The sequence below is a fragment of the Coregonus clupeaformis genome, chromosome 37 (assembly GCF_020615455.1).
Source record: "Coregonus clupeaformis isolate EN_2021a chromosome 37, ASM2061545v1, whole genome shotgun sequence".
Lineage (NCBI taxonomy): Eukaryota > Metazoa > Chordata > Actinopteri > Salmoniformes > Salmonidae > Coregonus > Coregonus clupeaformis.
The window spans coordinates 15386721-15413229 of NC_059228.1; the positions used below are offsets into that span (position 1 = coordinate 15386721).

The following is a 26509-nucleotide window of genomic DNA, read 5'->3' on the forward strand; positions in this document are numbered from 1 at the left end:
CCTTCATTGTGGTATAATCCAAAATCAACGTGTGATGATATACTTTTTTCAATCCAAAAGAAGTACTGGCAACATTCTGCACATTTTGTTTGATTAATTAATTTAATGACTGAAATATGTAACCTTATCATGTCATGTATCATAATGACGAAACTAGCTAGAAAGGTGGACTGAAGTCTGGAGGAACAAAGAGACAAAGAGAGTGGGATAGTTCTATGTTAGTGTGCTAATGATGGAGTGAGTTTGAATGTCAGGGAGACGGAGAGGTAGAGCAGAAGACGGAGGTTGTCAGGTCACCATAGCGACTCTGTGACATGGGTAGAGGTAATGACCTCAGTCAGGTGGAAGAATAAATTAACCAAAGGCTTTCCTCTGCTCAGGGTTCATGGGTCAGACAACCACATACCCTATTGGTCCAACCATACAGAATCAGAGCACTGTATTGGTCCAGGCATACTACTATAAACTTCTGCCAGCGGTGGATGACTTGGAATATGACCCTTTTCCTCTACTGGTACTGTTGATCAGACTGGGAATTAGAGAATGTTTACCAGGGTTGGGCGCAATTCCTTTTCAATTCAGGAAGTAAACTCATTGAGGAAAATAATATACAGTAAGTTGTATTTTCAGTCTACTTCCTGAATAGCCTGAATTAAAAACATTAAGGGCCTTATTACTACCTGACCTACATGGGGACTTGTCCCAACGTTAAATAATTCCGCCTCCTGCAGTCACCATACATCTAGAAAGGGCAGCGACAATTACAGTAAGCAGCCTACGCCCAAACAAACACACGATCTCCACCGTGTTTTCACTTTGTCTGTGTCATCTCAATTATTCAGACTAAAGGCCTGGTAGTTTGTCAGGTAGAGAGAACCAGAGACCTGTATTGTCTGATTAACACTATAGGGCCAAACTGAGGAAAGGCAAGCTGAGCTGTACTGGGCTGGCCTGGTTACACATCCACCACAGTTTCTGGAATGGACAATATGAAAATAAATATCTGAGCCAGCACTTTACGGTTTGGGTCGGCCCTATAGTGTGAATCAGGCATTGGTCCACTAGATTTACTGTACCTGAAACGAGACAGTTCTATTCTAGATTATTTTAGTTTCTGTTTCTCCGTCTGATTTAATATTTTATTACCAACAGGAGGGCCCCATTTAGAGAGATGACAGTTCCATTACTAGAATGAACGTTTGTCTTCTGTTAGTTTTGTTTTGTTTCTGTTGTTGTTATTGTTGTTTATTTTGTCCAAGTTTTTATGACCATTGACATGTTCTTGACGTTATTTCCTTCCCCTGCTGCCGGTGGGAAACATCACTACTTTATTTAACCACTGTCTGGTAGTGATTTACTGTGAGTAAAAAAACACGGGTTCCCTCCTACCCAGAGTGCAGTGCGATTGTCTCTTCTCTTTCTCAGCCAACAGTATTCTATGTTGCATGTTACCGGTATAGCATTTGCATCCTTCTCCCCGCCGCTCATCTTTACACTGTCCTCAGACCTGACCAGACCTGACCAGACCTGATTGTCTAGTCTGTCTCCTCATAGGCCCATAGTCTAGCCCGGCCTCTGACTCCTTTCAGATGACAGAGTGGAGTGTGGTTTTATAATAGGAGAAGTGCAAGAACTCTGTTCGACTCATTTAAAAAAGCTAAGTCATTTTTGCCTCAAAATCTGTATCAGAAACCCAATCCAAGCCTTGTGTCTTCAGCTCTCCGTAAGTCCTCCTTACCCCCTCTCTCTAATGTCACGCTCTGAGAAAGTTGAAAAATGAATGTGGTGACAATCTGAAATGTCAAACACAGATTGATATTGGTAATGCTAGTCATGGATTAAAGAGAGCCAAGACATCAGGGGGGAGACAGAAAAAATAAACCTCCAACCATTTAGATTCAAATTCATCTTCTCACTGTCAGAGGCTTTTTTGTACACTGCTGTATTTTCAGAAAAGCGTCAAATGTTCTTGTGGGAATTTCTGGAAATGATTCAGTTAGCGAGCAATGTCGCCAAAACACAATCAAAACAATCTGGTTGTACCCCCCTCACCCTCCACCCCCCTCGCTGTTTCTAGCGCCCCTCCCCGCCCCCAGTGCTTCTAGCCCCCCTCCCCGCCCCACAGTGCTCTGGTACTCTACCCAGCTCTAATCGTACCACTACCCAGAGTTCATCAGTGCATTTAGAATTGAAATATTGTCGCCCCCAGCCCCACTGCATTTCAATTCTAGATGGTCATCAGGCCCTTTTTCACTCGCTGTCCTCAGTGTCCTGAGTGAAAGAAATCTGCTTTACTAGACAGTGCTTTAAATGTACTGCAGGCGTAATTGCTGTACTGCTAGTTGGCCACTAGATGGCCATGTGCCACAGTCCTGAATGTAGCCTATCGAAGGAAACTGACACTGAGGTCCTCAGAAACCTATTCAGCAAGAATATGATGAGCAACAAGACATAGAATTACTAGAATCGTTTAAAAAAAAGCCCCTTAGGGCTCCCAAGTGGCGCAGCGGTCTAAGGCACTGCATCTCAGTGCTTGAGGCGTCACTACAGACCCCCTGGTTCGATTCCAGGCTGTATCACAACTGGCCGTGATTGGGAGTCCCATAGGGCGGCGCACAATTGGCCCAGCGTCGTCCGGGTTTGGCCGGTGTAGGCCGTCATTGTAAATAATAATTTGTTCTTAACTGACTTGCCTAGTTAAATAAAGGTAAAATAAATTAATTTGACCACTGTAATTGAACTGGAACACTCATGGGTATACAGTACCAGTCAAAAGCTTGGACACACCTACTCATTCAAGGGTTTTTCTTTATTTTTACTATTTTCTACATTGTAGAATAATAGTGAAGACATCAAAACTATGAAATAACACATATGGAATCATGTAGTAACCAAAAAAGTTAATATTAATATAATTTCACACATCATATACCTCAGGTTCTCATATACCTCAGGTTCGGTGATTTGAAAAGGATATATGTCATTCTGAGAAGAGAAAAACTTTAAATTATAATTGAAAACAACAATAAAACATTAAAATGAGAACACTATAAGTTGATCTGACCATGTAATACACAGTGTCTGTCACATGTCACCATAAGTTAGTAACACTACACTATTCAGTAAAAGCTGCTGGGCTTACTGAGAATGAAAAGATGTGAAGAGGGGGACGGAGGGGAAAATGAAGCAGGTGCTTCCTGAAAATGTCAATGTACACTACCGGTAAAATGTTTTAGAATACCTACTCATTCAAGGGTTTTTCTTTATTTTTACTATTTTCTACATTGTATAATAATAGTGAAGACATCAAAATGATGAAATACCACATATGGAATCATGTAGTAACCAAAAAAGTTTTAAACAAATCGAAATGTTTTTTTTATTTGAGATTTTTCAAATAGCCACCCTGCCTTGATGACAGCTTTGCACACTCTTGGCATTCTCTCAACCAGCTTCACCTGGAATGCTTTTCCAACTGTCTTGAAGGAGTTCCCACATATGCTTAGCACTTGTTGGCTGCTTTTCCTTCACTCTGCCATCCGACTCATCCCAAATCATCTCAATTGGGTTGAGGTCAGGGGATTGTGGAGGTCATCTGATGCAGCACTCCATCACTCTCCTTCTTGATCAAATAGCCCTTACACAGCCTGGAGGTGTGTTGGGTCATTGTCCTGTTGAAAAACAAATGATAGTCCCACTAAGCCCAAACTAGATGGGATGGCGTATCGCTGCAGAATGCTGTGGTAGCCATGCTGGTTAAGTGTAAATGAATCACAGACAGTGTCACCAGCAAAGCACCCCCACACCATAACACCTCCTCCTCCATGCTTTACGGTGGGAACTACACATGCAGAGTTCATCCATTCGCCCACACCGCGTCTCACAAAGACACAGTGGTTGGAACCAAAAATCTCAAATTTGGACTCCAGACCAAAGCACAAATATCCTCCGGTCTAATGTCCATTGCTCATGTTTCTTGGCCCAAGCAAGTCTCTTCTTCTTATTGGTGTCCTTTAGTAGTGGTTTCTTTGCAGCAATTCGACCATGAAGGCCTGGTTCACACAGTCCCCTCTGAACAGTTGATGTTGAGATGTGTCTGTGACTTGATCTCTGTGAAGCATTTATTTGGGCTGCAATTTCTGAAGCTGGTAACTCTAATGAACTTATCCTCTGCAGCAGAGGTAACTCTGGGTCTTCCTTTCCTGTGGTGGTCCTCATGAGAGCCAGTTTCATCATAGCGCTTGATGGTTTTTTGCGACTGCACTTCAAAGTTCTTGAAATGTTCCGTATTGACTGACCTTCATGTCTTAAAGTAATGATGGACTGTCGTTTCTCTTTGCTTATTTGAGCTGTTCTTGTCATAATATGGACTTGGTCTTTTACCAAATAGGGCTATCTTCTGTATACCCCCCCTACCTTGTCACAACACAACTGATTGGCTCAAACGCATTAAGAAGGAAAGAAATTCCACAAATTAACTTTTAAGAAGGCACACCTGTTAATTGAAATGCATTCCAGGTGACTACTTCATGAAGCTGGTTGAGAGAATGCCAAGAGTGTGCTAAGCTGTCATCAAGGCAAAGGGTGGCTATTTGAAGAATCTCAAACATTAAATATATTTTGATTTGTTTAACACTTTTTTTGGTTACTACATGATTCCATATGTGTTATTTCATAGTTTTGATGTCTTCGCTATTATCCTACAATGTAGAAAATAGTACAAATAAAGAAAAACCATGGAATGAGTAGATGTGCCCAAACTTTTGACTGGCACTGTAAGTATGACATATATCCTTTTCAAATCACCGAACCTGAGGTATATGAGAACCTGAGGTATATGATGTGTGAAATTATATTAATATTACATTTTTGGTTACTACATGATTCCATATGTGTTATTTCATAGTTTTGATGTCTGTAGAAAATAGTAAAAATAAAGAAAAACCCTTGAATGAGTAGGTGTGTCCAAACTTTTGACTGGTAGTGTATATACAGTATGGCCGCCGGTCCACCCATCACAGACCCGTTGATTTGAATGGAATGACTGTTCTAGTAAGACTATTTCTATGGTTACAGTAAACAGTGACATAAACAGTGAAAGGGATACTTTCATTAACCCTTGGCTATGTTTTATGGTGTGTGGTGTTTTGGTTTGGTTTGGTTGAGGATGTGTCTGAACACAAAGTGGGTCTTTCGAGGAAAAACTGTTCTTTGTGTTACACATTCCTCTATTTCCATTTGTGCTTTGCAACTAAAGTGGCTTTAGTAATGTTATTACTTTTATTACTATTTATTTAGTATGTTATTATCAGATGAGGTTAAGTTTGATTAAGTCAAAGTCAACACGGCTCATCACGTTCTTGTTAAATAGGGTTGTCTTTCACTTTAAGGACCAGTGACCATAAGTATGGTGTCCATTTTAGGACATCCTTCTCACTATAAATATTCAACTTGACTTCTGTCTTTGTACATTTTGTCTGGTGGAATGTTGAATGTGACATATGAAAACAAACTTTTATTTCCAGAACCACAAAAAACCAAACAGCGTAGTGGTGGTGTGTTAACAATCCCCTTTCTTTGACAAAATGTACACAGACAGTCATGTTCATGTTGACGCTTGTGGTGAAGAATTTCCTATAAGGGACACCGTAGTCCGTACTGTAGTAGGCTAGATCAGGGTAACGGGTATGTGTGAAGTCATTTGTGTCAAACACATTGTCGTGTCGTGTTCTCCATCTCCCCCTCCCATGTCTCACTAACCAACATTACAACTACACGTACTGTGTATAATTGAATGCCCAGCCTAGAAAAAACACTCAAGATGTAAAATTCAGAGTTCAGCATGAAAACGAACAAATAATATAGTTCAGCATGAAATTACACTCACTGCTCGCGTCTGTCACGCCTCCAAACTGTTTCTGCTCTGTAAACAGTTACCCCACTCCACACCCTTTAATCGCTATGATCTCTCTATGCATGCTTATGAATGTTTATAAAGCACTTGTGCATGCTGTTTACAGGACACACACAGTCCCTGTTTGGGGCCAGGCCTTGCTCTCCATTCTCTCTCTGGCTACAAACTGAAACCTGCAACCTTGTTTGTGCTCCTAGACACATGTGGTTAAAACAGTAAAGGTAGACATATAGTTCTCCCCAGAGAGAGAGAGAGAGAGAGAGAGAGAATGTTTCTGTGATGGTGTTAGAGTGAGTTTGCACCCTGGCACAAAGAGAATGGGAACCAGGGACTGTTGTCTGTCGCTGAACCAGAATCACAGCAATCTAGAAGCACTGCTCTGAGGGGCTTTCACTACCTACCACTCCTCCTGGGGTTAAGATCTTGACACATATACACATGCTTCAAATGTTTGATATACGTCATGTACATGCACAGTAACTTGCAAATACAGTGCATTCGGAAAGTATTCAGACCCCTAGACTTTTTCCACATTTTGTTACGTTACAGCCTCATTCTAAAATTGATTAAATAAAAACATTTCCTCATCAATCTACACACAATACACCATAATGACAAAGCGAAAACAGAAATACCTTATTTACATAAGTATTCAGTCCCTTTGCTATGAGACTCGAAATGGAGCACAGGTGCTTCATGTTTCCATTGAGTATCCTTGAGATGTTTCTACAACTTGATTGGAGTCCACCTGTGGTAAATTCAATTGATTGGACATTATTTGGAAAGGCTATATAAGGTCCCACAGTTGACAGTGTATGTCAGAGCAAAAACCAAGCCAAGAGGTCAAAGGAATTGTCCGTAGAGCTCCGAGACAGGATTGTGTCGAGGCACAGATCTGGGGAAGGGTACCAAGAAATGTCTGCAGCATTGAAGGTCCCCAAGAACACAGTGGCCTCCATCCTTCTTAAATGGAAGAAGTTTGGAACCACCAAGACTCTTCCTAGAGCTGGCCGCCCGGACAAACTGAGCAATCGGGGGGAAAGGGCCTTGGTCAGGGAGGTGACCAAGAACCCGATGGTCACTCTGACAGAGCTCCAGAGTTCCTCTGTGGAGATGGAAAACCTTCCAGAAGGACAACCATCTCTGCAGCACTCCACCAATCAGGCCTTTATGGTAGAGTGGCCAGACGGAAGCCACTCCTCAGTAAAAGGCACATGACAGCCCGCTTGGAGTTGCCAAAAGGCACCTAAAGACTCTCAGACCATGAGAAACAAGATTCTCTGGTCTGATGAAATCAAGATTAAACTCTTTGGCCTGAATGCCAAGCATCACATCTGGAGGAAACCTGGCACCATCCCTACGGTGAAGCGTGGTGGTGGCAGCATTATGCTGTGGGAATGTTTTTCAGCAGCAGGGACTTGGAGACTAGTCAGGATCGAGGGAAAGCTGAACGGAGCAAAGTACAGAGAGATCCTTGATGAAAACCTGCTCCAGTGCGCTCAGGACCTCAGACTGGGGAGAAGGTTCACCTTCCAACAGGACAACGACCCTAAGCACACAGCCAAGACAACGCAGGAGTGGCTTCGGGACAAGTCTCTGAATGTCCTTGAGTGGCCCAGCCAGAGCCCGGACTTGAACCCGATCGAATATCTCTGGAAAGACCTGAAAATAGCTGTGCAGCGACGCTCCCCATCCAACCTGACAGAGCTTGAGAGGATCTGCAGAGAAGAATTGGAGAAACTCCCCAAATACAGGTGTGCCGAGCTTTTAGCGTCATACCCAAGAAGACTGTAATCGCTGCCAAAGGTGCTTCAACAAAGTATTGAGTAAAGGGTCTGAATACTTATGTAAATGTGATATTTCCGTTTTTTATTTTTAATAAATTAGCAAAAATGTCTAACTGTTTTTGCTTTGTCATTATGGGGTATTGTGTGTAGATTGATGAGGGAATAAAACAATTTAATACATTTTAGAGTAAGGCAGTAACGTAACAAAATGTGGAAAAAATCAAGGGGTCTGAATACTTTCCGAATGCACTGTACACACACACCACTCTCAAGCCTCTCTGGAGGAGTGCTGCTGTAGTGAAACTCTTGTCCTGCATGGAGTGGCCTGGCCAGTCTAGCCAGTAGATTAGTGTGATGAAGCCTTGACCACGGCTGGCGCAGCTGCATGAGGGGAAACAGGTACGTGATCCACACCTTTAGCCGAACGGATAGAGGATGTTTTGATCTGTTCTGTTCTGAATTAAACATTATATGTCAGTATGAGGTTTGCTGCTGAAGACATTGTCCATGCTACTCTCCGGCCCCGAATGACTCCTCTCTCCCCCTCCCCTTCCCCTCTCTCCCCCCCCTTCCCCTCCCCTTCCCTCTCCCCTCCCCTTCCCCTCTCTCCCCCTCCCCTTCCCCTCTCTCCCCTCCCCTCTTCCCCTTCCCCTCCCCTCCCCTTCCCCTCTCTCCCCTTCCCCTCTCCCCCACTGTCATATTTGCCTTTATACCTGTTATGGCATTTACAGCCTTAGGACACAGCTTGACCCTTGACCCTGAGACCACCTTGACTAGTCAAATTGGACTTTCAAATTGTTAAAAACTTTATTGATCAAAACAAGACTTTGGGATAACATTGAAAAAGCTTCATTTGACCATGGTAAAATATTTCACATAATTCTCACTGCAAAGAACCACAGTCAGTTTGGCACTCTAGCCGTATATGAGGCACCCTAATGTTTTAGGCAGGGGTTGGATCCAAAATTATTTTCCAATCGTTTTGTTCTAAACAGAACCGCTATTTTTTCATTCCGTTCCAGTGTTCTGACCAGCATAATAGGGTTCTGAACTGGTTCAGATTCAGATTGTTCCTTTTTGTGCTTTTTTTACTCGTCAAATCTACATAGTTTAGCTCATTAATTTACTCCACCAATTATCAAGGATAGAGAAGCTTGCTACAGAACGGGTAGTTGTTTACATGTTTGATTGGCCATATAAGGGCAGGCGTGAGATTTGACTGAAATTTCAAGGGTGGGGAGAGAGCGAGAAAGATGGGTGGACATGAAGGGAGCTTGGCTTGAAGCGATAAACATTGTGACGTGAATTGGAATGCGTTTAGGTTATTACTAGCATCAGAACTTCACTGAATAACATAATTATATACTATACATGAAAACAATTTTCGGAAACAAAAAAACTGTTCTCAAGATTAAAAAATACTACAGATGACTTTCGTTCTCGGTTCTGTTTCCGTTCCTTGAAAATGGTTGTTATTTTACGTTTTTCTGTTGTGTTCCCTGAACCGGTTCCAACCCCTGATTGTATGTGCCCTTTACTGGTCTTTTGTTGGGGTTCAAGCCTGCGAGAGCTGGCATTTAAGGCTTTGCATTTGTTATCTTATTGTCTCCATTATGGAGTAACCTTCCTGCTTCCCTGGATGACTATGTCTCCTTTATGGAGTAACCTTCCTGCTTCCCTGGATGACTATTTCTCCTTTTGCCATTAACCTGCTGCTTTTCCTCTTCCTCTCATCCCAAAACATGACTGTAGCCAAGATGTCCGTCTACAAACAAATGAAACTGGCATGTTGTTTTGATTGCGGCCGTTCAGAGCAAGACTGCTCTTGCATGTCAGGCAGTGTACATAGTAACATGGACACCCTACAGAGGGCCTACCCACTCTCCTCTGTCTCTGTTCATGATTGCGCAACCACTTTACGTGCCTGTAAGTTACACCGCCCAACACATGCTGTTACATGTCTGTTCTGTGTGTGTACTATGTGGACCATGTACCTTTGTGCTTTATCCGTAACGTTGTCCATGTGGCGTGCTTCCATAGTTGCTGTTGCGCTGTCGTGGCTTATTTAAATGTATTATTATTATTATTATTAATTTGAGTTGTATTTATTATTATTATTATTATTATTTCTGTGGGTTGTATTGGGTGGTAGTGATGGTGTTGGTTTGTGCCGCTGCTCTACTGTAGCTGTTAGCTCTGTGGCTAGCACCTGCTACATCAGTCAAGCACTCGTGTGGTGACTGTTATTAGACAGTTGGTGTTTGGTGTGTTATATTCTTTCTAATGCTGTATGTTATCTATAAATATGATGAAGAAAAATGTGACAGTTGAAGGGATGATTTATTTCTGAATGTATGCAATATCTTGATGATGATTTTTGTTGTTGCTTTGTCTTACTTTGTTTATGAAGGTATCACAAGCCTTTAGAGGAACCTCCTTGCTAATTATGTTTCTGTTCTGTTCCTGATCATTTTATTTCAAGCACGCAGGACTGATTTGTGCAGGAACGAGAGCCATGTTCATCAAATGATATTCATAGATAATGTAGATATGTAGCATATCAAATGGGGTTTATCTTAAAGGTACACTACTAAACAAGATGGCATCATCATACACATTGGGAAGACCTACCTACATAATCCCCGTCTCAGAATTTTGGGCAACCAATTGCAGCGCTCCGGTGGATAGTAACTGTCGATAAGCAAGCTTGGGTCCAACGCATGGACAGGCTCTCATTTCAAATGCATGGAAGCCAATGAGGGCAATGGCAAAAGTGGAGAGTTTTCATTAAAAAAAAGTTGCTTAAATGGCTAAATAATTGAACAGTACACAAGGGGTACTTACGAATGATTCTTAAAATACAGTGCCTGTTGATGGAGTATTTTCAAGAAAGTATATTTTTGTTGGTTAGCTAGCTAGCTCTCATTGACCTTGCTAACGCTAGGTAACTAGCTAGCCAGTTAATGTAACTTATATTCTCCAAATGTATGTTAACTAGCTTATGAATATAACTCACATCTGCTGTCGACATCAGGATACAATTTGAGTACTGGTTATCTCCAAAAGTGGTTAGTAGCTTTGACTGCATGCTGACGGTGCATTCAGAGGCATCCAGTGGCTAGCCACAGTACAAACTTCATTTTACCAGGTTCCCGTGAAGCAATTTTAATGACAGTCCACCACAACATGCCAGAGAGTTTTCTGATTAGCAATGGGTAGGCAGTCTGTGTTTAATTTGTGTATTAAAAACACAGTTTGAGATCATTGTGAGGGGTTTTCTCCATTGGTGTCAATGGGGAATTGGACTTCCCGGGAAATCAGGGGGGTGGGGCTTAGCGAGGGGGATTTATTGGCTCTTCACAATATCACACCCTCCTTTGTGGCCACGCCCTGTTGTGTATGATGATGTCATTTTGCTGTCTGTACCTTTTAAAGTTTCTCAGTGTTTACATCCTCATTGCCAGACTTCCACCACGTTTCTCTTCAAGGTTCTCACCGTGGCTTATTACATGATTATATGTGATTATATGACTCTTGTCTGTCAGAGTATTGTGGTCTGTAGTTGTTGACAGTTGATTGTGTATCTCTCTTCTTCATTATTATAGGAAAGTGGTTCATTTTCCAATGAGAAAACAATGAATATGTGTTGAGTTCTTTTTATACCCAGTCCTTTGGAAATACTTTTCCAGTTACCTTCCGATCGTGAGCCTCAGCCATGATACTCATCCAGCCAACAGATATGGATTGACTTGTAAAGAAGGAGCGAGCTACTCCACACGTTTAAGAGAAAGAACTCCCGCTCTATTTTCCCAGGCTTGATCTTTGTTCCATCAGATGACTTTCTCCTCTTCCTCAGTAATCAGGAACCCAGGAGAACGTTCCGTTTCCTTAAAGGGATAGGTCACTTTTTTAAGTTGTAGCTTATTTTCAATTTACCGAGGGTGTTTCATCCAAACCATTTTTACATTCGTTAGCTGGTTATTTAGCAACATCCAGGTTGCTAGTGGAAACAGATTTAACCAGTGAGCGGTGCATTCAAAAGTGTGGGATCTTAGCCCTCTGTTGCTCCTCTAGCCCCATCTGATTTCCTCCTCAGCATTCTCCCACCATCTGTGAGTGAGCTTAGACTAGATTAGTGTCAACCGGCTGATGTTGAGTTTGGTTTTTCCTCTTGTAGGTTGGTGGGCCGCTACTCTCCCTCTGCACCTACAGTATAGCTGGCCATTAGGGAAGTTACTGATCTCTCTCCTCCCTCAGCCCTTCCTAGGATTTCAGGGAATCCTCCCGTCTTGGATTTCTTCTTGTTCTCTTTATAGGGGAAATCTGCACTTGCTTCATCCATTTTTGGATTTATAAATTAATTATATGAACCCATTGATTCTTGAAGAATATAACTTACCTCATGAGCTTAGTTCAACTGTCGTACCCCCCTTCAGCTCTGTCTATGAATTTGAAAGTGGTTACATTTCTCCAGCCCCTTCCCTCAGCTTCTTACCAAAAAGGGCGAAAACACTATTGTTTCAACTGCGGATTTCCCCGTTTAACTCTGGAGAGAGAGAGAGAGAATAGGGTCATTTAGAATGTCTGTTAGGGATCACTATCGTTGGATTTCCTCTCTTTCTTTTTTCTGTCTTTCAGAGTGGATAGGATGTCTCTGACCACGACTTCATTCACATCTGAAATGGATTTTCCTCTCTGGATAACTGGTTTATTTTTTAATAGTGTTTTCTTATTTATTTACTGTATCTGCGAGGCGCTTCACGTCGTATGTTATTAAACATTTTGATCACACGTTATGCAGAGTTGTTTGCCAATTGAAATATACATGGACGGGCTAATAGTAGACATGTGAAACTCATAGCTGTGTCTAAAACGAAAGTGGTTGCGCTTCTACCTAAGTAAGAGCAGTGATTCAGCTAGAAGGTGAACCTTGTGGAGGTCATCTTTGGGACACACTGTTTTTGGTCTCTCAGGGCCCTCTGTTTGTCCCAGCTTACACCTTTTCTGGGGGCCATCTGGGGTTCGGGCCTGGAGGCTGGGCCTGCTGGGCTGGGGCTGGGGCAGGGTTTAGGGTCAGAAGAAGGTGTTTGGGTCTGGAGGCTGGGCCTGCTGGGGCAGGGTTTAGGGTCAGGAGAAGGGGTTTGGGTCTGGAGGCTGGTCTGTGAGCAAGTCTCGGTCTTACTTACAGAGATAGGGAGGTATGTGTGTGTGTGTGTGTGTGTGTGTGTGTGTGTGTGTGTGTGTGTGTCTGCGGCAGGCGTTCCTTATCCAGCCTGACATGGAAATTATGTTTGCATTTTCATTTCCCTGGCCCTGCTGGTCCATCACCGAAACGTGCCCTGACAGCTCCTGTCCACCAGGCAAGCTTGGTTCCCCCTCTCCCCTCCGCACTCCTCCGTCGCGCTACCCCTCAGACGCTAGCCGGTTAGCCTGCCGCCTCTGCGGACACGGGCAAATCGATAGCGACAGATGCCAGGGCCAGCGAGGGTCCTTGTTTGAGGGTGTGTGTCACAGGGCAGCCCTGGGCCTTCACTGTGACCTTTACTGTTGAAGACAGAACAGAGCAGAGCAGGGAAGGCTAATCTAGCTAGCTAGCTCACTGTCTGACTCCATCCCAAATAGCACTCTATTCCCTATATAATAGCACCCTATTCCTTATATATTGCACATTACTTTTGGCCAGAGCCCTCCCTTGTATCCTTCATACAAATCACTATATCCACTGCTTTATCTCAGATGTATTCCTCTTTGAACTGTGAAATACCCGACTCAAACGACTGACTCAGAATGACTCAGTGGCCGTACGCAGCCACATCCCGAGTCCCTGGTGCCCACACATTCAGAAATCAAAAGATGGTTTAGTATTTAGTGTAAAAGCTCTGACAAAGGCTAAGAGAACACAAAACACTTTTCAATGAGGAAACAGAAATCCACTTAAAAATATGTACAGTTGAAGTCGGAAGTTTACATACACTTAGGTTGGAGTCATTAAAACTTGTTTTTCAACCACTCCATACATTTCTTGTTAACAAACTATAGTTTTGGCAAGTCGGTTAGGACACCTACTTTGTGCATGACACAAGTAATTTTTCCAACAATTGTTTACAGACAGATTATTTCACTGTATCACAATTCCAGTGGGTCAGAAGTTTACGTACACTAAGTTAACTGTGCCTTTTAAACAGCTTGGAAAATTCCAGAAAATGATGTCATGGCTTTAGAAGCTTCTGATAGGCTAATTGACATAATTTGAGTCAATTGGAGGTGTACCTGTGGATGTATTTCAAGGCCTACCTTCAAACACAGTGCCTCTTTGCTTGACATCATGGGAAAATCAAAAGAAATCAGCCAAGACCTCAGAAAAACAATTGTAGACCTCCACAAGTCTGGTTCAACCTTGGGAGCAATTTCCAAATGACTGAAGGTACCACGTTCATCTGTACATCTGTACAAACAATAGTATGCAAGTATAAACACCATGGGACCACGCAGCCGTCATACCACTCAGGAAGGAGACGTGTTCTGTCTCCTAGAGATGAACGTACTTTGGTGCGTAACGTGCAAATAAATCCCAGAACAACAGCAAAGGACCTTGTGAAGATGCTGGAGGAAACAGGTACAAAAGTATCTATATCCACAGTAAAACGAGTCCTATATCAACATAACCTGAAAGGCCGCTCAGCAAGGAAGAAGCCACTGCTCCAAAACCGCCATAAAAAAGCCAGACTACGGTTTGCAACTGCACATGGGGACAAATATCGTACATTTTGGAGAAATGTCCTCTGGTCTGATGAAACACAAATATAACTGTTTGGCCATAATGACCATCGTTATGTTTGGAGGAAAAAGGGGGTTCTTGCAAGCCGAAGAACACCATCCCAACCGTGAAGCACGGGGGTGGCAGCATCATGCTGTGGGGGTGCTTTGCTGCAGGATGGACTGGTGCACTTCACAAAATAGATGGCATCAAAATTACGTGGATATATTGAAGCAACATCTCAAGACATCAGTCAGAAAGTTAAAGCTTGGTCGCAAATGGTCTTCCAAATGGACAATGACCCCAAGCATACTTCCAAAGTTGTTGCAAAATGGCTTAAGGACAACAAGGTCAAGGTATTGGAGTAGCCATCACAAAGCCCTGACCTCAATCCTATAGAAAATTTGTGGGCAGAACTGAAAAGCGTGTACGAGCAAGGAGGCCTACAAACCTGACTCAGTTACACCAGCTCTGTCAGGAGGAATGGGCCAAAATTCACCCAACTTATTGTGGGAAGCTTGTGGAAGGCTACCCAAAACATTTGACCTAAGTTAAACAATTTAAAGGCAATGCTACCAAATACTAATTGAGTGTATATAAACTTCTGACCCACTGGGAATGTGATGAAATAAATAAAAGCTGAAATAAATCATTCTCTCTACTATTATTCTGACATTTCACATTCTTAAAATAAAGTGATGATCCTAACTGACCTAAGACAGGGAATTTTTACAAGGATTAAATGTCAGGAATTGTGAAAAACTGAGTTTAAATGTATTTGGCTAAGGTGTATGTAAACTTCCGACTTCAACTGTACTTGTGTAGCCTATGATGCAATACCGGTGATCATTTTAAGGAGAACAAAAACTACTTAGCCTACATTTGAACACCACCGCAGAAGCTTCGCTATGTGGCATCTTCCCAATTAAGTTGCCTAGTTTTGTTGTTTGGCTTCTTGAAGAGAACTAGGGCCTATCACTCGCAGCCCACCTCTTCCAACGCATTGTGGAAAAGTGTGCATCAAATTCTACTAATTTAAGAGCCGGAATAAGTATAACATCCTGGCATTTAAACCATACTCCATTTTTGAAAATTCAGATACTATAAAACGTTTTATTTTCGTATACTGAGGTGTCGTGCGCGATTGCGTTGTTTCACGTTATTGGTTAATTTCCATTTTCAGAATGTCGCATACTTTATTTTTTCGCATACTCAAACAACCTAACCCTGATGAATCATTCAATAGCTGGAGTTCAATTCAGCTCATCTGAAAATTCCTAACCACGAAACAAGATTTTGATAACGTCCCACAGTTTTGTTTAATTTTTCCAGAAGCACGGCGTTATCCCCTCCTCTGTTTCACCTAGCTCTCTCTGTTTCACCTAGCTCTCTCTGTGCCCATACAGTCCATCACTCTCATCCACCTCATCCACCTCATTCACCTCATTCACCTCATTCACCTCATCCACCTCATTCACCTCATCCACCTCATTCACCTCATCCACCTCATCCACCTCATTCACCTCATCCACCTCATCCACCTCATCCACCTCATCCATCGCCGTTTTGTACTATTTTCTCTGTTCAGCTCACATTTTGCGCCATAACCAATGTGCTCTAAAATAGTGCTAATTCATTATTGTCTAACCATTTTCTTTTTACTTCATTTTACATCTGTCTGGGATGTCTGTCTGGGATGTCTGTCTGGGATGTCTGTCTGGGATGTCTGTCTGGGATGTCTGTCTGTCACTCCGTCCATCTCTCTCATCATGATCATCACCACTCTTCCTCCATGTAACCTGTCATCTGTCTCTTGCACTTCTCCTCAGCCAAATATAAGTATAATGGATATGTCAGATCACGTAAGTGTGTTTCTCTATCCCTCCCCATACCTCCTCCACCATCACCACTCCCCTCCCCATACCTCCTCCACCATCACCACCCCCCACCCCATACCTCCTCCACCATCACCACCCCCCCTCCCCATACCTCCTCCACCATCACCACCCCCCCCTCCCCATACCTCCTCCACCATCACCACCCCCCTCCCATACCTCCTCCACCATCACCACCCATACCTCCTCCACCATCACCACCCCCCTCCCCATACCTCCTCCACCATCACCACCCCCCTCCCCATACCTCCTCCACCATCACCACCCCCCTCCCCATACCTCCTCCACCATCACCACCCCCCTCCCCATACCTCCTCCACCATCACCACCCCCCTCCCCATACCTCCTCCACCATCACCCCCCCCATACCTCCTCCACCATCACCACCCCCTCCCCATACCTCCTCCACCATCACCACCCCCCCCCATACCTCCTCCACCATCACCACCCCCCCTCCCCATACCTCCTCCACCATCACCACCCCCCATACCTCCTCCACCATCACCACCCCCTCCCCATACCTCCTCCACCATCACCCCCCATACCTCCTCCACCATCACCACCCCCCCCATACCTCCTCCACCATCACCACCCCCCTCCCCATACCTCCTCCACCATCACCACCCCCCTCCCCATACCTCCTCCACCATCACCACCCCCCCCTCCCCATACCTCCTCCACCATCACCCCCCCTCCCCATACCTCCTCCACCATCACCCCCCCCATACCTCCTCCACCATCACCACCCCCCTCCCCATACCTCCTCCACCATCACCACCCCTCCCCATACCTCCTCCACCATCACCACCCCCCCTCCCCATACCTCCTCCACCATCACCACCCCCCCTCCCCATACCTCCTCCACCATCACCACCCTCCCCCATACCTCCTCCACCATCACCACCCCCTCCCCATACCTCCTCCACCATCACCACCCCCCTCCCCCATACCTCCTCCACCATCACCACCCCCCTCCCCATACCTCCTCCACCATCACCACCCCCCTCCCCATACCTCCGCCACCATCACCCCCCATACCTCCTCCACCATCACCACCCCCCTCCCCATACCTCCTCCACCATCACCACCCCCCCTCCCCATACCTCCTCCACCATCACCCCCCCATACCTCCTCCACCATCACCACCCCCCTCCCCATACCTCCTCCACCATCACCATCCCCAAACCTCCTCCACCATCACCACCCCCCTCCCCATACCTCCTCCACCATCACCACCCCCCTCCCCATACCTCCTCCACCATCACCACCCCCCTCCCCATACCTCCTCCACCATCACCCCCCATACCTCCTCCACCATCACCCCCCCATACCTCCTCCACCATCACCACCCCCCCTCCCCATACCTCCTCCACCATCCCCACCCCCCTCCCCATACCTCCTCCACCATCACCACCCCCCCTCCCCATACCTCCTCCACCATCACCACCCCCCCCTCCCCATACCTCCTCCACCATCACCACCCCCCACCCACCCAAATCCCTCCATGTGTTTAAACCTGTACTAGTCCCCCACCACCCAAGTATTAATACAATGCTTTGGTTTGGTTTTTGTTCTCCCCTTTAGTTGTAGAATACAAAGCTACCATCTTAAAGTCTCTTCTGTACATGATGTGAATTGATACAGAGGCCCTTGACAATAATAACACAGTTTGTCCGCAATGATAATGTGTAAATTAATCTCATTGCCTGGCGTGTTATAAGCCCCCGATCCCTTCTCACATCAGAACTACATAGATAACTTCACTATCTTCTAAGTGACCTAGCTAATTCAGTACCTAACTGTATAACATATATATCCTTTACATATACTTAACATATATTTGTAGCAATTGATTTAAGATCCATGCTCTTGTTCTTGATGACGTTGTATTCAGCTCAATGTTTTTGTGTTGTGCTGCGTTGAGCAGCAGAGGGCGCTACAACACCAGGGAAAACGGGAAGTCAAAAAGAGACCGGGGTTCGGTTCAAAGCAGATTGCAGTTTAGGTAAATCTCTCAGTATAAAGTATAGCGTTGACCAAATGTACTAATTTCTATCTTGTTTCATATAGATAAATGTGAATGTTAATTGTTAAATGCTTTTTGTTTGTTATAACGTTATGTTTTTAGTTTTCTTTTTATCCTACAGTTTAAAAAACATTTCAGATGCTTACTGTATAATACACTGCTTTCTGTGTTTGTCATAACTACAGAGGTACTGTATGATACATAACAAAAATAACTGTAATGATAAAAATAACACAATTAATTATAACAAAATAATAAAATAATCCAATGCTAGTAATACAATACAAAATAATACATAATGTTACACAGCAAAAAATACCAAATCATACTATGATACCAACCCAGTATCCAGCACCGGTGGGCCTAATATTAATACACAAATCAAACTTAGCTCAGTTACAATAAACAAACAGCAATATCTACAACAGTATCCTCTCCGCTGTCCCATCCTGTCTGTGATTTGCATAGGACCCTGATGGGGACTTGCATGCGTGATGGCCCCGTCTTGTGATTAGCATTTCTGGTGGGGACAGTTCCCGTCTGGACTGTTCTGAGTGCACAGTGGACCTGCCAGGGTGTGTGAGTACGCTCCAACACTGCGCGTGTTTGACAAGGGACAGATGAATCCAGGAGCTATCGGTGGCGCTCTGTAAATCAAGGAGGCAGCTGACAGCTGGGATAAACCTCTGTTTAGTGCTCCGGGAGGGGGATGGGGGGGAGGGGGGACCGGCTAAGACCATGACACACACACACACACACACACACACACACACACACACACACAGCAACCTGTCAACCTACTTTACCATAATATGTAATATGTACCATACATTGTGGTAGAGATGAGGTTCCACTATGGAGGGGTTTTCAACGTAATTTGGCCTGGCTATTTACAGACCGACTGTGTTACTGCTTTGTTCTAACACGCACTGTAGCAGAACGGAGCAAGAGGGAGAAAAAAACAGATGTTTATTGTTTATTAGGAATGAAAAAATCATAATTACATTGAGGTGTCATCGTCAATTACTGAGAAAAGAATGACTGCTTTCATGACCCAACTACAGGACCATTCTCAAACCAGTCATTATCAAGTGGGAAATAAATGGTCCAACAATAAAAATCACATTCATTTCCCCCATTCAAATATTTAGTGATGCAGGAGAAATTATTAATAATTTATATAACATTGTTTTAATAAGGATTTATTTTGTCTCAGTGTTTGTAACTGCGGATGAGCATGTTTAAAAAAAGAAGCAGTAATGTAATCCGTAACATTTATCCTAAAATGTTTGGTGTGCTGAATATAATAACACATAGCTTTTTTAACACACAATTTAATATTTCACAGCACAAGATAAATTATAAAGTAAATACCATTGTCTTTCTATCTTTCTAGAAACCTCCGTCTCTCCAGCCTTTCTGTCTCACTCTGTTTATTCTCCATTGTTTGACAGTAAAGGATGAAGTTAGATCAGCTTTACAAAACCAATCAATTAAAATCTCCAACTGCACCGCGCCCTCCTCCAACATCACATCTAACGCCATGCACCCCCAAGCACCGCCTCGCCCCTCCCGCCACAAGGACCCCCCAGCCCCCCGGGACGCGGACCCCGCTGTACCCCTCGTTAATAACCGTAAAGGAAGCCTGCTTCCTCCGGGGGTGGGGCTGGGTCTGGGGCCCCACGGGGGGCTCCGCTTCAGTATCTCTGGCCCCAGCAGAGGGGACGGGGCGGGCCGGGCCCTGGCCGAACAGAGCAGGCTGAACCGGGCCCGCAGCCTGCCGGTGAAATACCGCTACCACCCCAGTAACGCAACGCTGCACGGCCGCAGCAGCAGGGCCTGTAGGTTGCCCCTCTTGGCGTGATGCATCAGTCCCTGTCAGTTCTTAACACCCTGTACTGTCCTGTACTGTCACACTGCGTCCGTCGCCTGCCTTCACTGAGCTGCTGCTAGCTGCTGCTAGATGCTACTAGCTGCTGCTAGATGCTACTAGCTGCTGCTAGATGCTGCTAGATGCTACTAGCTGCTGCTAGATGCTACTAGCTGCTGCTAGATACTGCTAGATGCCGCTAGCTGCTGCTAGCTGCTGCTAGATGCTACTAGATGCTACTAGCTGCTGCTAGATGCTGATGCTTGTTGTAAATACCACCACTGCCCTCGCTGCTGCTTTGCATGGAAGCAGCTCTCACGCGCTCAATAATGCAACACCCAGTGCTGTGTGTGTGGCTGCCAAGCTATGGAATAGGACTAGTAGATGACTTTGTAACACCTGGCATAGTGGTAGAGCACATGTAGTTCTTAGTCCATCTGCAAAGAGAGGAATTTGTACAATATGTTATTGTTTATTGCGTTTGTATAGATGCCTTGAGAAGTTTGGGTAATTTTTATTTTATTTGAATTACATTTGGGTGATGATGTGACAGGAGAATTGCTGCACTGATCATTCAGACAACAACAGTCTACTATATCAATCTCAGAGAGACTGTTGTGTAGATAGCGGTTTAGTTTTCAAAGTACTGTGATGTCATTGCTACAGTCACAGTCACAAGCTGTGATCGCCATGGCTACAGTGCAGAACATGTTTCATTGTTGGTGATCTAACTTACCGTCATTGTTGTTGTGTGTAATCACACTAGCTTTTAACAGAACTGATCGATCACACGGCCAAAGATATGAGACCGGCTAGGCCCAGAGATATGAGACTGGCTAGGCCCAGAGATATGAGACTGGCTAGGCCCAGAGATATGAGACTGGCTAGGAACAGAGATATGAAACTGGCTAGGAACAGAGATATGAGACTGGTTAGGAACAGAGATATGAGACTGGCTAGGAACAGAGATATGAGACTGGCTAGGCCCAGAGATATGAGACTGGTTAGGAACAGAGATATGAGACTGGCTAGGCCCAGAGATATGGGCTCCTGAGTGGTGCAGTGGTCTAAGGCACTGCATCTCAGTGCTAGAGGCGTCACTACAGACCCTGGTTTGATTCCAGGAGCAGCGCACAATTGGCCTAGTGTAGTCCGACTTGCCTAGTTAAATAAAGGTTAAAAAATAAATACAAATAATAATATGAGACTGGCTAGGCCCAGAGATATGAGTCTGGCTAGGCCCAGATATGAGACTGGCTAGGCCCAGATATGAGACTGGCTAGGCCCAGAGATATGAGACTGGATGTATCAACTAACATAGAACAATAAGCCAACAGTAAATAATATTTTATTCTGTGATATTTTCACAAAGTGGATTAGACTAGAGAGCGATGCGGTTGTAAAGTGGAAAGCGCTTTCTTGTGATATTAGCTATTCAGGACATCCAAATTTGCAGAGCGGAAATGTCAGAGAATGGCATTTTATTAAGGGGCAAAGCCGCATTTTTATATTTTATTAGTGCAATTAGGTGACAGTCTAGAAGGGATGCTCAGACGGTAATGAAATGTCCTTGGTGCTCGGAGCAGTCAGCGCTTGCAGCTAGGCGACATTGATTTGCAGTAATATCATGCTGTAGTATTGATTTCTATCCAATGCACTAATACAGGGTTTGAAGTGACGGTGGCTTTGGCATTTGTGTGCTGTGGAGAATACGAAGTGAATAAGAAAAGTGCCTGGGTGCCTTGTCTGACTCTGAAAGCCCTTGGAACTCAGACAGACGTTAGAAAAGACTGGTGTTAGCTAAACTGAAAGTCTTTAGTAGGGTAGTGGGCCTGGTGGGCCTGGACTAGTGGGCCTGGACTGGACTTCTCTCTAGCTGTGCCTTTCTCTTAGTCTTCTGTCTGGTTTGGAGGAACGTTTTAATCTCCTGCAGAGTGAGGAATAGCAGACAGGAAAATGAACATCTATCAGATCAATCTAATCTAAAAGTGCTGCCTGACTGTAGTACAAGATTCATTTAAAAGAACATTTCACAAATGTTTTACTTCATTTTCATCAGCTCCAGCATCTCCATCTACATATGAGAAAATTGTGTGTTTCTATGTTTTGTAGAATTTTTTTTTTTACAATGATATCATCAACCAATTAGTAGGCAATGCCAACTCATAATTAATTAAAATCACACGATGCACACCGATGAGGTCATTGGAAACACTTATCTTCCTCGATCTTTTTTTGCTACAAAACCTAGAAACGCCTAGAGCCTAGACATTTTCACATATGTTGATGTTGGGTTGGTGCTGGAGATTATGAATATGAAGTTGAACAATTTTAAATGTTCCTTTTAAAGCTGTACTCAGCAAGTTCATTCTTTGAATGTATTTAATACTTGTTATATTGATTATTAATGCATCAACCCTAGATTACGTTTGACAATTGAGGGTTTGCAAGCACAGTAATTCTTTCAGATACTATATTTCAGCTATTTGAAAGGGTTGTTTTGACCTTCTTCTAGCTACTGGTGGGTGGTGTGTGCAGTGAACTAGCCATAATGCTAATTATAGGCTAATGCTAGGCTACTCAATCATTTCCTGTTTGGAGTGCTGGTTGTGCATGTGATTGGCTACTCTGGGATGCTCGTGCGGTGCTGATTGGCTGAGTGCTTGTGGCATGGAGCTTAAGTTAGACCTGTAGAAGAGCCATTGTGCTCAGTAGCTAGGGTTGCAAAATTCCCGTAACTTTCCCAAAATGTATAGGAGGATTCCGGATTTCCTTCTTGTTCCCACCTGACTCTAGGAATCTTCCAAAATTTTGGCAAAGTTACTGGAATTTTGAAACCCTATTCATAGCTAGAGCTGGAATGATGGGGTGAGGGTCTGCCTCATTAGTCATCCATTCAAAACAACCAAACTGCACAGAACCATCCTCTATCTCTGTCGCTCTATCTTTATCCCTCTATCTCTGTCATTGCTTCTGTCCACGATGTTCACAATGACAGTCCGTCCTCGTCACATGTCCCGTATTGGCTTGCCTAGGGAAGCATGGGCACACTGATGCAGACTGCTAGAGGTCCAACCACATGCAGTTTTGACTGGATCTAAAGAGAGATACTGGAGCTAAAGTGATCCAGTACTACTGTATAGAACCCAGTCCAGAGGAACCGAACCAAAGGGTTTGGGTTTTGGCGGAGTGTGCCGATGGCTAATTTGTCAGGTCTTACTTGGTGGTTTTTCTCCTGCCTTTGTCCCCTAATAATTAACGCTCTTTCTCTTTCTGTCAGTCTTCTCTCTGACTCTGATATGTTGTTTTATTAGTAAAAAAAAAAAAATGTTGTTGGTGTTTAGTTTTTTTGCTATGGTTGATTGATTGAGTGTTGGCTTTGGTGTTCTTTGACGTGTCAGTTCCAGCTCACATTAACCTCCCCGTCTGTCCATAGCCTGACACTCTTTGCATTGTTTGCAGTTGAAGACGAGCACACGTCAACTCTGTCGCCCAAAAAAAAGCAGCGGAACGGAGGCATGCGAAACTCACCCAACAACTCCCCCAACATGATGAGGTAAGACATTGATTTGATGCTTCAAACAGAAAGATAGAAAGGAAGTGAGAGGGAGGGAGGGAGGGAGGGAGGAGTGGGAGAGAGAAAGAGAGAGACGGATGGTTGGTGGGACTGGGGAAGGGGGGAACGAATAAGGAGGAGAGTAAGGAAGTCAGAGTGAGGGGTGGGAGAAGGAGAGAGAGTTAGATGGTGGTGGTGGGATGGTTGGAGGAGGGAGCGAAGAAGCGGGGTAGCCAAGCGAATGAGTGATAGAGGAGATGGGGAACAAAGTGAGAGTAAGAAGGAGAGGACGGCTTGGGTGTTTAGGCTGGCATGCTGTCGGACAGTAATGACGGTTGGGGTGTTTAGGCTGGCATGCTGTCGGACAGTAATGACGGTTGGGGTGTTTAGGCTGGCATGCTGTCGGACAGTAATGACGGCTGGGGTGTTTAGGCTGGCATGCTGTCGGACAGTAATGACGGCTGGGGTGTTTAGGCTGGCATGCTGTCGGACAGTAATGACAGAGCTGAAATATTCCTGTCATGAAAAAAAAAAGAATCCTCTGGCTTTAAAGTGTCATCTGTCACCCCACCACCCTGCCTTCATCCCCCTCCGGCCCCCTCCGGCCCCCTCCGGCACCCTACGGCCCCCTCCGGCACCCTCCGGCACCCTCCGGCACCCTCCGCCCCCACGGCCCCCTCCGCCCCCCTCCGGCCCCCTACGGCCCCCTCCGCCCCCCTACGGCCCCCTCCGGCCCTCCCGTCCACATGTAGTCCTTAAACAATGCTGGCACTAACAACACCAGCAACCAATCAGAGTCCTCCCCGTGGTTCCTCTGCCCCGGGGCAGTGCAATCTATTGTGGCACCACATGCGACTACTGTTTCTGCTACTTAAGGCCATATGTGAGATGTATCATCGCAATCAAAAATGAATTTGCAATATTACCTTCCTTTTATCCTGTCCTCTGGAATTAAATTGCTGTTAATTGACTTTGAAAGATAAAAGGGTTTAGGTTTTTGTGCGGAACGAGAGAGACGTTGGTAGGAACATGACGGTGTGAAAAATGCAGCGACAGAGAGAGGCGGGGGCTGTCCGATCTGGGTGGAGACGATGGGAGAACAAGGACATAGAGCCACTTCCTTTTAAGTGAGAGTGATCATTAGGGCCCTGTGTCTTACTGCATAATTATACATTGCCTTGTAAAAGTATTCATCCCCCTTGGTGTTTTTCCTATTTTGTTACATTACAACCTGTAATTTAAATGGATTTTTATTTGGATTTCATGTAATGGACATACACAAAATTGTCAAAATTGGTGAAATGAACTTGTTTAAAAAAATTCTAAAAAATAAATAACGGAAAAGTGGTGCGTGCATATGTATTCACCCCCTTTGCTATGAAGTCCCTAAATAAGATCTGGTGCAACCAATTACCTTCAGAAGTCACATAATTAGTTAAATAAAGTCCACCTGTGTGCAATCTAAGTGTCGCATGATCTGTCACATGATCTCAGTATATATAAATCAAATCAAATTGTATTTGTCACATACACGTGTTTAGCAGATGTTATTGCGGGTGTAGCGAAATGCTTGTGCTTCTAGCTCCGACAGTGCAATAATATCTAACAAGTAATATCTAACAATTTCACAGCATATACCCAATACACACAAATCTAGTAAGGAATGGAATGTAAGAATATATACATACAGTGGGGAGAACAAGTATTTGATACACTGCCAATTTTGCAGGTTTTCCTACTTACAAAGCATGTAGAGGTCTGTAATTTTTATCATAGGTACACTTCAACTGTGAGAGACGGAATCTAAAACAAAAATCCAGAAAATCACATTGTATGATTTTTAAGTAATTAATTTGCCTTTTATTGCATGATATAAGTATTTGATACATCATAAAAGCAGAACTTAATATTTGGTACAGAAACCTTTGTTTGCAATTACAGAGATCATATGTTTCCTGTAGGTCTTGACCAGGTTTGCACACACTGCAGCAGGGATTTTGGCCCACTCCTCCATACAGACCTTCTCCAGATCCTTCAGGTTTTGGGGCTGTCGCTGGGCAATACGGACTTTCAGCTCCCTCCAAAGACTTTCTATTGGGTTCAGGTCTGGAGACTGGCTAGGCCACTCCAGGACCTTGAGATGCTTCTTACGGAGCCACTCCTTAGTTGCCCTGGCTGTGTGTTTCGGGTCGTTGTCATGCTGGAAGACCCAGCCACGACCCATCTTCAATGCTCTTACTGAGGGAAGGAGAATGTTGGCCAAGATCTCGCGATACATGGCCCCATCCATCCTCCCCTCAATACGGTGCAGTCGTCCTGTCCCCTTTGCAGAAAAGCATCCCCAAAGAATGATGTTTCCACCTCCATGCTTCACGGTTGGGATGGTGTTCTTGGGGTTGTACTCATCCTTCTTCTTCCTCCAAACACGGGGAGTGGAGTTTAGACCAAAAAACTATATTTTTGTCTCATCAGACCACATGACCTTCTCCCATTCCTCCTCTGGATCATCCAGATGGTCATTGGCAAACTTCAGACGGGCCTGGACATGCGCTGGCTTGAGCAGGGGGACCTTGCGTGCGCTGCAGGATTTTAATCCATGATGGCGTAGTGTGTTACTAATGGTTTTCTTTGAGACTGTGGTCCCAGCTCTCTTCAGGACATTGACCAGGTCCTGCCGTGTAGTTCTGGGCTGATCCCTCACCTT

General features: G+C 44.4%; 1 protein-coding gene across 13 annotated transcripts in view; it reads left to right on the forward strand.

Moving 5' to 3' along the window:
• LOC121553222 (calcium-activated potassium channel subunit alpha-1) overlaps positions 1–26509 on the forward strand; it is a 333643-nt gene that overhangs the window by 267199 nt on the left and 39935 nt on the right. For 5 of the 13 annotated variants that reach the window (XM_041866231.2, XM_041866235.2, XM_041866237.2 and 2 more), the window contains 2 exons: positions 1351–1359; positions 23712–23805. In XM_041866231.2, coding sequence (XP_041722165.1) covers positions 1351–1359; positions 23712–23805 — 103 coding nt within the window. Of the gene's footprint in view, positions 1–1350; positions 1360–9453; positions 9628–23711; positions 23806–26509 lie in introns of all 13 variants that reach the window. The other 8 variants (XM_041866233.2, XM_041866236.2, XM_041866238.2 and 5 more) reach the window with 2 other exon arrangements.